General features: G+C 47.0%; 2 protein-coding genes across 2 annotated transcripts; one reads left to right on the forward strand and one right to left on the reverse strand.

The window, feature by feature from the left end:
- Positions 1–606: 606 nt before the first annotated feature.
- glipr1a (GLI pathogenesis-related 1a) lies at positions 607–3047 on the forward strand (the record flags this gene model as incomplete). The annotated part of the gene is made up of 6 exons (XM_079236034.1): positions 607–777; positions 1195–1443; positions 1550–1635; positions 2210–2295; positions 2540–2566; positions 2675–3047. The coding sequence occupies 6 exons, from the start codon at positions 607–609 to the stop codon at positions 2824–2826; spliced, it is 771 nt and encodes a 256-aa protein (XP_079092160.1). The 3' UTR covers positions 2827–3047.
- A 1187-nt stretch (positions 3048–4234) lies between these two features.
- krr1 (KRR1 small subunit processome component homolog) lies at positions 4235–9184 on the reverse strand (the record flags this gene model as incomplete). Its single annotated transcript, XM_079236354.1, has 10 exons — positions 4235–4756; positions 4885–4981; positions 5137–5214; positions 5474–5644; positions 6010–6066; positions 6920–7003; positions 7591–7716; positions 7838–7972; positions 8232–8407; positions 9109–9184. 10 exons carry the CDS (start codon positions 9182–9184, stop codon positions 4620–4622), a joined length of 1137 nt encoding a protein of 378 aa, XP_079092480.1. The 3' UTR covers positions 4235–4619.
- Between the last annotated feature and the right edge of the window lie 4218 nt (positions 9185–13402).

A 13402-nucleotide genomic window follows, 5' to 3' on the forward strand; every position in this document is an offset into this window, starting at 1 on the left:
ATATGGACTCCTCCTTTTTTATTTATATCTGTTTCTGAGCCTATGCATGTGCCACTCTTTGTTCTTTACGTGGCTTACTGTGTTTAAGTAAATAAATGTGAACTGCAGTCTGCCTCTGAGCCTGTGTCCTCGCCATCCTTATTGCTCTTTAAAAGTGACGCCTTGTGTAACTGAAATGTATACAGCGGACTAAATCTTGTAACAAACGCCAAGCGCGAGCAAACAGTTCTCGCATTGGTCCGATTTTATGCGGCTATAAATAGGCTCTGTTGCGTTTTTTTTAAGGTGTGGGGGATTGGGGGTGCGTGAACCCGGTTGAGATGTAGAAGGGGGTGCGTGGCCTAAAAAGTTTGGGAACCGCTGATATAGAGGAAGGCTGAGTGAATGTGAGCTTCCTCTAGTGTCGTAGCGAATCACAAGCAATCAAGTCAAACTAGCTTACGATTGTTTATCACCCAACTCCATTGTGCACATGGTGTGAAAAGTGCCTCAAGTTATCAGCGCAACCCATGCATCCTGTTCCTCTTGTGCAGCTTCCTGTTCCAGTTTGACAGCTACAGAGGATTTCACAAACCCTTCTCCTCTGGCGATTCATTTCTTTGAAGCATGAGCGGCGCGGCGTGGACGCTGCTGTGGGCCTGGACGGTCCTGCACTCGGGGGATTGTTCCCCCTCACTGCCAAACATCTACGACGGGGCGTTCATCGAGGAATGCTTGAGGGCGCACAACGGGGCGCGGTCGTCCGTCAGTCCGGCTGCCAGTGACATGCTGTACATGGTAGGCACGACGGACATTCTCACTATTACTGTGGTCACGGTCACAAGCAAATGACAGGTACAAATACTCCTTGAGAGGTGTAGGAAATCAAAACTCTTCAGTTAACATGAAATTGCCACATTGACTCATTGCAAAGCATCTTGACAACACAGCGGGAAGGAAGAGCCAGAGACTCTAAAATAGAGGAAGCTTTTCTTATAATTTAACTCAACCCTCCTGTCGAGCGCTAACAGCTTCACTAAAGACGAAGGTTTTTAGACATCGTCAATGTCCCCGTCTTTTAAATTAACTTTATCGTCCGGTTGGCGATTGAGTTAACAAGCTGACAAACTGTCGCTGCACAAATACCATGAGGAGGTTTTATATGTTTAAAGGCGCCTCTTTAAAACAACATATTCTTTCCCTCCGTTGGCTCAGACGTGGGACGAGGCCTTGGCCGTGACTGCGGGCGCGTGGGCCCGGCGCTGCGTGTTTGAACACAACCCCTACCTCACAGACGCCCGCCGCCTGCACCCCACCTTCTCCTCTGTGGGAGAAAACCTGTGGACCGGATCCCCGCCGTCGTCGTTTAATGCGTCGAGGGCCATAAAGGGATGGGTGGACGAAAAAAACCACTACGACTACGGCAACAACGCCTGCACCAAAGTGTGTGGCCACTACACACAGGTGCGTGAGCATCTCTTTGGAAGCTTACTGATAGTTTGTGTGTGTGTGTCTGTGCTCATTGGCGTCATGTCTGCGTTGCATCATCTAACCCGGTCCTCGTCTCCAGGTGGTGTGGGCGAGCAGCTACAAGGTGGGATGTGCCGCCCAGCTGTGCCGCAATAAGGTCATCTTTGTGTGCAACTACGCCCCAGCGTGAGTGGATCCAAGACTGACTGCAGAGTTGTTCACGTAGAAATCCGTCTACATTGGATATAGGAGGAGGGGTTTGGAGGCTGACGTTCAGATCGGTGTCCTGGGAGATAAAAAATAAATACCTGTGCTTTCTCTTTTAGCCATCCATACACACTAAATCAAGCAAAATTATAAATGTAATTCAAAGTAAATATGTACGATAGAGGAAATTAAAATACAGCAGCACAACAATACAATGAACAGCTGTGCATGGCTTTAAAATGAAGGTCCCTTGGGTGGGACTAAGGCACAAAGAGAGGAGGTAAGGAAAGGAAATGAGGATGCACTACTGGGCAGTGAGACTTGTGGTGTTTTCGTTGACAATAACAAAACAATGCTGGGTTTCAGTTTCACTTGTTCGAGGGCCAAAGCAAACCCTCGGGCGGATTCAGGCGACCTGCCACTTCTGCACTTGAACCGTTGTGTGAAAACCAATCCGATAAGGTTCAGAGCCACGGTGAACCCAGAGGGGAGAAAAACATGTGCGACCTACAGTGTGGGGGAAGCGCTAACTTGGTGATGGTTCCGTGTGCAGGGGCAACGTGAACCGGAGGGCCCCGTACCAACATGAAGGGCCCGGATGCTCTGGATGTGACGGCCGCTGTGAGGAGAAGCTCTGCCGTGAGTATTTCCTCCACCTTTAGGTGGTGCAACAAACCAAACCATATATATCCTGGTTTTGATGTTTAAATCTCACAGATTAGAATGTTTGTGGCTACCGTAACCACATTATATTTGGCTGTTTGTGTGACATGAGATTGTTACGTTTCAGTCACTGAGACAAAAACAAGAGCTTCTCCGTGTCATTGATGAACGTCTGCTGAAGAGCTGTGTGGTTCAGCCGTTTGTCATCTTGTCTCTGCAGGTAGCCAAGAACGAGATGCACAGAAAAGTGAGTGACTGCATGTGACACACACACACACACACACACACACAGTATATAAAAACACTGCGTGAACACATTCCACAAACACTGAAACCACTTCATTGGCGTTTCCAGGTTACAACTGGAGTCCGGACTGGGACCCCACCCTGGGACCCCGCTTCAGCTATGTGCCCGTTCTGGTGGCCCGGCCCGTTGCCCTCATCGTCGCCTTCATCGCAGCGTATGCAGTGAGACACTTTTATCCCGACGTCTTCTGCTACGAATAGACCGCCGAGGCAACCCGGAGGACGCCGTCTTGTTCAGCCGGCGCCGAGTCCTACCGGAACTGGACATGACGGGGGAGAACATCTCGCCAACCAGTCGCTTTGTAGCGAGCCGCTAGCCGCTTTGTAGCGAGCCGCTAGCCGCTTTGTAGCGAACAGCTTTGTAGCGAGCCGCTAGCCGCTTTGTAGCGAGCCGCTAGCCGCTTTGTAGCGAGCCGCTTTGTAGCGAGCCGCTAGCCGCTTTGTAGCGAGCCGCTTTGTAGCGAGCCGCTAGCCGCTTTGTAGCGAGCCGCTAGCCGCTTTGTAGCGAGCCGCTAGCCGCTTTGTAGCGAGCCGCTAGCCGCTTTGTAGCGAGCCGCTAGCCGCTTTGTAGCGAGCCGCTAGCCACCTTGTAGCGGTAACCAATTAAGCGGTACTGCAGTAACCAATTAACTAATCAATATGCTCATACCAGCAAAAATTGTAAAACATGGTGCTCTGCAATGGACTTAATTCTGAATCCCAAAGTGTCTGTCTGACCATGAATGTGGACTCTCTCCCATAATCCTGTATCCAGTAGCCCAATCATTAGGGATGGGCATCATTTGTTTTTTTTTTTCGATACCGGTGCTAATTGGTGCCTGAACCGATACTTTTTTATTGCCAAGGCAATTTTTCTTCTTCAAATTGAATATATTAGCCGTTTAAAGTATATTATAAATATATACAAACAGACTTCAAACTACAGCTTCAAACTTTTTAACTTCAAACTATAAACAATATATAAGAAAAAAACTGAAAAAAGCATCAGGTGGCCTGATGGGGAACGTGTGCAACAGAACTCAGAAACTGTTGGATTCTACAAACTCTGCTGCTTTATGGACGACACGTCATCATTAATATCAACTGGAGATCTTTTCTGAACCAGACGGCGCTGCTCTTGAATTCAGCAAACACCAACTGAACCGAGGAACAAACACATCTCCTAATAACCTCACTTTGTGTGGCGGCTTGCAGCGTTTCCTCCGCTCTGACGTTGACTTCCATCAGACGTTTCTAGCAGGAAGTTTATAGTTTATAGTTCTGGAGTCTTTTCTTCAGCTTTCTCGTCCAGATTCCAGCATTTAAAACGGACGTTTCCTCAACGAGGTTTGGTGGAGGAAACCGAGCGCTTCTCTCGGAGTTCAGCTCCTCTTCTTCACACGCAGTTGTTTTGCTGCACGTCGCCGTGTTCGAGTCACAAAATACAGCCACACTTTTGACCGTTTACCTTTCAGACTTTTCTGTTCAAAGCTCGATGGCTAGCTAGCTACTGTAGCTACACAACCTGCTGCCAGGACGGACTCATCAGAGTAGTGTAAAAAAAACTACCAATCAGTTCCTCTACCATGTGTGTTTGTCATTGTCAACAGGAAGTAAAGCAAACCTAAGATCCAGGTTGATAAAAATCTGCCTTTAATTTCACATTTCCATCTGATGGACGACGACATACTTTGAAAAACCTATAAACACGGACCATTCAAAATCTGGACAACGGTTTGGTGGAAAGGGAAAATGACAGACAAGAGGGCAATGTATGACATCACTCACTGTACCACCAGGCTCCAGATGGAGGATCACACCAAGAACAGGAAACCCTCCTCACAAAGTAGTTCATTAAAAACCTCCTTGACTGTTAGTGATGCAGTTCCTTTTGAGCACACAGAACGTGTGATGTTCCAGCTCCCCGGGTCCCGACAGTCCTTCATCTGTCCAACAGGACTGCCACTCAAATACCACGTAACATGGTACACAACGACCATGGTGCAAGTCTGTGCTTAGCCCCTTTTCTTCTTCTTCTTGGCCGTGGTGCTGGAGGCGGGGGGAGGAACCGGCGGAGCCCCCAGCCTCTTGGTCTTTGCTCTTTTCACTTTCTCCTTGATGGCCTCGATGTCCAGCTTGCCTTCTGCAGGAGCTGTGACAGAAACAAGGAGGGGTCAGCAGGGTCTCTCACACACACACACACACACACACGCACACACACACGCACACACACGCACACGCGCTGTGCTCTCGGGTTCGACTGTGTGCCGTTGTGTTTACCTTTGTTGCTTTTCTTCATGAGAGGCTTCTCTTTCGGAGGGATGAACGCTTTGTTCCGCTCCTCCTGCTTCTTGGTCAGAGCTTCTGCTTGTTTCACCTGAGAAAGAGGAACAGAGAGTCATGATGCAACTCTTATTCTCCAGACCAGTTTTGGGCAAACATTTACGGAGACGCAGAAAGAAGGCCTAAAACACCGGCTGGATCTCATGACTGACATCAGACACTGCAGGAGAGGATCCACTCAGGGCTCACCTTGATCTCCTCCATCTTCTTCCTCTTTTTCACACTTTCTCGCAGGAAGAACTCTCCCGTGGCGAGCTCCTTATCCACCTAAAACACCACCAACAAAAGAGAAACATCCAAGTTAGACTCAGCCTCAGTTAGTCTCAATAACATGGTTCAAACACTTTATTGGCAGTCTATACTAGCGTCAATCATTTTTAAATAACGAAACTTTAGTGTAGGTATTTTAGTTATAATAGAACCCAGTGTAGCACGAGCATATGATATGCTACATGTGCGCTACATAGCGGTGTTCTCCGTAGAGGAGAGGAACGATAGGATAAAAGCCGTTAAGCGAGACGCTGACCGTGCTCTCCGGCTGCGCAGGAGGGAACGGCGTGTACTCCTTCTTCGTGCTCTTCTTCTTGGGCTCCCTGCGCTTGGCCAGGTTCTTGTGGCGGAACGTGGGCAGGAAGCGCTCCCAGCTCTGCAGCCGCAGGTCGGGGTCTTTGGAGAGCTCCTGTTTGATCATCAGGGTCTGATGGATTTGGAATGGGGTAAAGAAGACACACGTTGATGTCGCACGGTCAAAATGTAGTTTGTTACCACTGCATACGTTTATTGTCCATTTCGCTAGACCTCTAATTCAAAGACAGCCTCAGTCTAACAACGGCTCCACGGCGTTGTGCCACATCGTTTAAAACAATGACGCCGTGTGCCGAGGAAAGAGTGTGTGGCTCCTTCGTGCCCTCAGCTCCAGGTTCAGCCAGCATTGGCGTACAAACCCAGAGGGATGTATTTTCAGTCAGGAGATCCAGAACAAGGATGGAAGAGATCTTCATCGGGCACGAGAGCAGTCTGTCCAAACGTTTCTATCCCGCCAGTAAAGCGGCTTGAACGCACCTTAATGTTGTAGATGGGATGGATGTTCCTCATCGTGTCCATCACCACTTTGCGGACCTGAAAGACCGAAAGAGACATTAAAGAAATAGAATGTTTCTTCATTCGCGACAGAAAAAAAGATTAAGGATATGCCTCAGAAATACATTAACTCAACTCAATATTTCATCCCTCACCGTCATAATGACTGAATGTGGATATACTTAATTTTAGAAATGTATATTTTAAAATTGTTTTCCATGACAGCATCGTTCACATGCACTCACATCGCTCTAATATATAGCTTATCTTGACAGCTCATTATCCATTGTGCCTAAGTCCCGCCCCTCAAACGCAGAGATGCCAATCACATCGTAGCATCAGCCAGCTCTGATCCGAGTGCCTCTGCTCCACCGACTCATTACATGGTTTCAGCTTCTCTTCGTCTTCGTTTAATGGATTTGGAGCCGTTGTGATTAAACATTGTGTAACAGCGTTACCCGGAACGAGATGCAATTGTTTCTAAAAACCTGCAGAGCTAACATGAGCAGAGTACGTTACTACGTCATTAAGACTTCTATGCTATGCTATCTACTAAAGCTAGGCTCAATGTACAAGCAGCTTTTGGATGATTGTAACTGTAAATAAAGAGCGATCCGGCCAGAAGCAGCGGTTTTGTTTCTTAATCTCATCGTCTTCAGGTGGTGTGGTCGGTCACTTTTACACGGATCTGTAGCTTCCATCTTTGTTACCCGTTTTCACTCCCGTCTGTCTGTTGAGTCCTACTTCAACGGATGCATTTAGTGACCGTGTGGGGCGGGGCTTAGCAAAGGGTCATTTAGCTTTCCTTTCAATCTGTGCATTGGGTTCACTGCTGGTTTCGGCCTCCTGATCGCCTGCTGGAGGTCAGTTCCTCCGCCCTTGAACTTCTTACCTCCTTCAGGCCGTTGAACGGCCCCAGGGCCGACACCGTGTTGCCCTGCACCATCACATAGCAGTTGGTCAACAGCTCCAACGCCTGGAGAAAAGGGACAGGAGAGCAAAGTAATGCATTTAACAGTAACGCCATACATACTGCCATGATTAGAAGCAATGCTGCCACCTGGTGACATCCATCCCAAAACACACCGGTGTATCCCCAACGTGTAAACATCTGACTTTATTCCCTCTCTTTACTTTATAGTCAACCTGCTCAACGTGTATGTCAGCAAAAAGTATCAGGTGGAGACATTTATTTTGATATTTATTAACTTTTATGAATGTTTTTACCAAATATTCCACACTGTAAACGTATGAGGGGACATGCTAAGTGTAATACTTGGTCTTGGTAATGTCTGAAGACAGGGTTAGACGGTTTAACCGTGTTGTTGTCGTTTTCTTTACTAATTATAATTATTTTACAGATGCCTCATATCACAGAGTTTCTTTATTCCAAGTCTGTTATAAACTCCACAGATGCCATGCAGTAAAGCAACATCCCAAAGGTGTGCGTCTGCATTAAACTAAGTCAGCCTGGTTGAGAAAGTAAGTAACCAACAATGAGGAGAAAGCAGAATGTCAGATAGGAGCTGCTTCATGGAAGCTGGATATTGATGTGGGGCTCACTTTTAGGGTGGAGCCCTTGGGGCCAATCAGCCGCTGTCTTCGCTTCACAAACCGCTCTCGGTTCCTCACTAGAGTCCCGATTTTGATGATGTCACACGCCATATCATCCTGTAATATCCGCACAGCCTGGAAGCGAGAAAAAGTACCAACAGGGAAGATAAACAACCTAATAAATTAGCATGACATTTGTTTTATAAAAGCCCAAGGAGCTACAGGTGTAATGCGCCACAAGACAGACGGCTTGTACCTGATCGAACGGGACGCTCCGGGCCAGCAGCTTGATGAGATCTCTGGCCCTCACGATGGCGTACGGGTCGAACGTCTTCTTAGTGGTGCAAACTGTGACGCTTCCCTCGATCAGGTCCAGGTTGGCTTTGATGTGCTGAGAAGAACAAAGATCTACGTTAGGCAAGATCCAAACACTAAACTGTACAGAGCAGAGCTGCCACCTAGCCAGACTCATTTCCATGTGCACAGAGAACAGGCGGGAATATATTACTTTAAATTAGTTATTTTTGTATGAATCAATGCGTATCCTACTTTAACAACAAATGTCTTCCTTTCTCTCACATTCACCCTCCTGCAGCCACACCATAATCATTGCAAAAAGTATTCAGCACTTCACGCGACTCTGAACTCACTGCATCTCCTAAGGCCTTCTCCACGAGCGGCCAGCACTCTTTCAGGTAGGCTTCTCTGTATTTGGGGAAGAGGGTAGCGAAGCTGCTCTCCTCCGTCAGACCCCGGGGATTGTCATCTTTGGTGAAAGCCGCCTCTTTCCATCCGTCAGGAACAGTCAGGAGCTCAGACTCATCCACTGCACGACACAGATCACAAACAAGCAAAGTTTTACACATTCTTTACCCTCACAGACGACTCAACTATGATCTTCGTAACAAAGGCCCTGAATCTGTCTGTACAGTACAACAATGTACAAACAACGCACCATTTTAGGAGTGAACACACTGGTTTGATAATACTCCAGAGGTAACGTGCATGCACTTCAGCTTTTCTGTCACAGATGTTCATCAGGAACACAAGATGAGGGTTCAAAAGAAGAGCCGTGGATGGGAGCTTCATAAAACAGTCTAGACTATTTGTATTAGCTGCTTTGCAAGGAGAAAGGAAACGTTGGTGAGAAGCAAATGGGCAACAGCCCTCTGTGTTTGGACCCCAGAGAGTATTGGACAGTTTCTTCGCGTTCAAGCAAAGAACACAAGAGTTTTAGAGGCGAGTGATGAGTTTATAGCAGTGATTTGGGACATGACATAAACACGTGAGACCTCCACTAAAAGAACTATGTAAATAATTATCGTTCTGTTGTTTTTAATAGTGTGAAAGTGAAGCTGTTTATATATCGTTAGGGCAACAAATGTGTCCAACACGCTTGCTAGCTTAAAGCTAATTTCTGCGTGCCTCGAACACGTGAAGAAAAGTCGACAAAACGCAGCTCCGCCCCTCAGTGAACTCTCTGGGTGTCAAACATTAGTGTTCAACTCGGCAGCGTCCATAACTCACCTTGCGGTTTAGTCTTTTTCGATTTCTTCCCCGTTTGTGCTTCACTCACGCCGTCTCCCATCGTGGAGGACGCCATTGTTGTTGGCTTCTTCTTCTTCGTTTGGGTTTTAAAGGTAGCTTGCGTCCTTAGTGTCGCATGACTGCCCTCTAGTGGAGTTAGCGAAGTCCTGCAGCGTCAGACCGAGCTCTGAGGGGATCAACGGGTTTATCTTTGTTATCACCTGCAGGGCGGTCGGGCCAGAACTCAGGACCAGTTTGCAATTTCTGAAGTTTTCTCCAGGAGTAGTTGGCACCACTGCTGGATTTGCATAAATGCATGTGTGGTAGACAATTTGCATATTGTCAAACTGTTTTTAGTTTACATTCGCAAAAAATAAGATGATGCAGGCTAACTAGCTCACTAGCAGGGTTCATACACATTTGACCAATGGGTTTCCATGACTTTAAACCAAATTTACATCACCAAACATTTAGTGAAATCTGGGTGTAAACATAAAAAGTGAGTAAATGTAGTATTTAAACTAACAATGAGAATACAAAGCATACAGTAAACCTTAAATGACAAATGAATGAGACAATAGTTTGATTAAAAGAATAAACATTTATATAGATGCCTGTACGTATGCCTGCTTATATGTTGAGTCTTTCTTTTAAAAGCATATTAATTATTTCAAACTCAGCGTAAATGAACGTCATGAACATTTACATGACTTTTACTAAACTTTAGGGATTTTATTTTTTTTCAAGGACTTTTCCAGACCTGGAAAAAAACATTTTAAAACTCCATGACTTTTCCAGGTTTTCCATGACCGTAAGAACCCTGACTAGTGTTGCATCCATAGCCAATGACCTTGCACACTATTCTTTTCTGATGTTATTGGTTATGTTAATAATTTATTTTTTAAAGCAATGTTCTCAACTGGCACACACTGTCGAGCATTTCCTCTCTGTGGGAGCCGGTGTTACACCACATGGTTTTCAAACCTACATTCTGAGAGTGACAGCAGAGGATGCTGTGGAATGGATGTTCCTGTGTTCAACCGATATTAATTAAATATTCTTAATATTTAACGTGTGTTGTGTTTAGGTCAAATTTGGTTAATGTACATTCAATGATTAAACTGGGGAACATGCATGCGTTACTAAACAAAGTTGTGCACAATACAATACAAGAACAATGCATCTGGAGGTGGAATCGGTTGGCGGTGGAAAATGTCCGACCAACTCGTGAGGCCAACGTTATCTTAACTACCTGGCTAGCAGCTAGCACTGTTGTCATTTCAGGATAATAGTGGAGTAGAAGTGTGAGGTTGAGAGAGGCATTGGGCCGTTCCCTCTACAGTTAGGTCCATGTTCTGGTCCCCAGATGAAGAGAACAGTCATCATGGGAAGCAGGACTGAACCCACGGGCCCATAATCTCTTCATAGTTCCACTTTAGCGAGCTGAAGAAGTCCTCTTCATCCACTATTTACACGCTACCTCATCACTGTTATACAAATTATAAAACGCACTAAAAAGTATCATTTGTCTCATCTCACCATTTTTCTTTTTCAAACCTCAAGTTGTGTAAAAAACGTTCATGAGAATTGAGATAATTTCTGTCTTAATGAATAATGTTCTGCATCGTCACAGTGAACCGTCTTCATGAACAACACAACGCACTCAGATATCGCTCCAACACTTTATTGCAGCTGCAGACGCTCGTAGTAAGTCACGATGGCCTTGGTGACGCTCATTGAGAGCACGGTTGCTCCCAAAAAGCCGATCAATCCGGCCACAGTAGCGATCACAGTCCCTGCAGAGAGGGACACAGGTCGGTTCAGTAACGTCGGAGTGCACCTGAACGCCTCACAGAACTGTACATTAGACTCCGATAGGGAACTCAACGTTTCAAACTAAACGGTATGAGAGGCATTTCGTAAAAAAAAAGCAGCATTATTAGTATAATAAATCATTGTACCATACAAAATATGAAATAACAAAAGTCTACAGCTGCAGGATGATGTGCTCCGTCCTCCACATGAACTCACAGTCAGACGGGGGTCCTAACGCCCCCCTGCTGTTGAGGACCAGCAGAGGTCCAGCAGAGACGACAGCGGCTCGGTTCCCCTCTCGGCCCAGCCGGCTCACGGACCTCCGGCGGCGCCGCTGGCTGCTGCAGCTCTAGAGCGGAAGTAGAGCTCAGTTGGTGACTCAGCAGTTTAGAGACGTCCACACCGGCCCGTCTCACATGAACTCATCATATCCTTGAGACAATATGATGCCCTGTCACAGCTACCCAACAGGTGATGCATGAAATGGTTGAATAGCTCCACCTTGAATAACAGTACTTACAAATTAATCCGCATGTAAACTATCAAATAATGTACTATGTAACGGCACGTATACAGTATCCGTCTTATGCGTATTTTTATGTGTGCGGCACATTTTGGGAACACAACTCAGTTACTTTTACTTCACATGGCAGTATTCATACTTCCACCACTGATCAAAGCGTCAAGTCAGGGAAGAAAAGTCATCCAATTGCAGTTTAAGTCACAGGTTACATGAAAGTCTGTCACTTGATTGGCTGCACCCGTTAACTCTAACTGATTTCCACCGATGTGTATCCGTTCTGCTGGAAGGGAACCTTTAAAGACTCCTTTAAGAAAGCAGCGCCTGCATCAACGCCACCGGGGAATCAAAGACCAGTACTAGACCAGACCAGTAACCGGAAGAGCTGAAAGTGAGTCAACGTGTACTTGCTCGTGAACATGAGCCGGTCCTCCTCGGACCCTCCCCCTTACCTTGGTGCAGTCCTCGTCGCGGCCGCAGACGTTGGCCTGGCAGTGGACGTAGACGGGCAGCCCTTTGGGCATCGAGAACATCTGAAGGGAGAACCTGCTCATCTGTGCGCGGCCGTTAACGGAGAGCCAGTGGAACGTGTCGTCGACGGCACAGCTGGAGACGAGAGGACGGCGTTCAGTATCGATGTCATGCGAGGAAGCTCCGGGGTCAAGGCATGAAATATTGATAACGTACGACTGCGTCAATAAAGGAAAGCGAGAAACCATGAACGCACTGAACTGAGACACATATAGGTCCTTTCTTATTTTATATATGTATTACTTTATAGCCTGTTTTCTGTAATTAAATCAATATGAAATAACCACAATATTATTGTTTTGCATTTAATGAACAACTTCAGTGCAAAACTATCAGATCTTTTGAGTCATTTCCAACAGTTTGTGCCTGAATAGCGATACATAATCCCGTCTCCACCCACCCGTCCTGAAGAAGAAGCCCCTGCACGGCGTCCTGTGGGTCCGGGCTCTCGGTGGCCCAGCACGACTCCACCTGCAGCAGCACGTCGGAGGCAAAGGAGTTGTTGGTCTGCAGGGTCACCTGGAGGAACAGGGTGTCCTCCAGCGCCATGGTGACGGCGCCCCTGTAGCTGGAGGCGAAGGACTCGTCGGTGTGCAGGGTCATGGTCAGGCCCAGCTGCAGTGAAGAGTTGAACTCCATCAGGGAGATGGAGGAGAGCCTACGACGACAGAGGAGATGCGTCCCCGTGATTCTGTGCCTCAAACGCTCACAATGTCTTCTTCAACCCGGCAAAGAGACAGAACACGAGCCGCTCGCCTCACCAGTCCGTGTCCACGCCGACTTGAGCGTTGCGAACATAATGCCGCGGGTAGACGCACTGCCACACGAATTTGGGATCCGACCTGCTGATGGTTTGTCCTCTGGTCAAGGTCACAGTCAGAGTGTTTTGCAGTTGGATGTGGGTTTCGTTCACCTGGACACACACACACACACACACACACACACACACACACACACACAGTGATGGAAAACTCATTACACTTTCCAGGTTATAGACAGAGACGACAGGCCTGCCGAACAGAGTCCTGATGAGTTCTCATACTGAATCTTAAAAACATAACATCTCAACCACAGAGACAGAGACCAATAACTCTGATAGGCCACATTTATTTCGTTAGTGGCTTCTAGGGTAGGTGGTTTATAAAGATTATGAAACATGTTTGCTTTCCGTAACACCTGGGATGTGAGAATAAGCCTTTGTGGTAAATCTGTTGTTTCTTAATTACCGACTCCTCAAGGCTCTTGTCATCGCTTTCATTACTTCAAGTACTCAGCGCTCCGTCAGCAACTCACCCGCCTCCGAGTTCCACATTCGGAGGCTTTTCTCGAGGTGCGGAAGTAGTAGAACAAGTCGCTCTCCCGCACAGAGCAGCGGCCGTCGTTCAGCCTCACGTCCACCGCTCCCCAGTCCACCGCGCCCCCGATGGA

The sequence above is a fragment of the Taurulus bubalis genome (genome assembly GCF_910589615.1).
Source record: "Taurulus bubalis genome assembly, chromosome: 20".
Taxonomy (NCBI): domain Eukaryota; kingdom Metazoa; phylum Chordata; class Actinopteri; order Perciformes; family Cottidae; genus Taurulus; species Taurulus bubalis.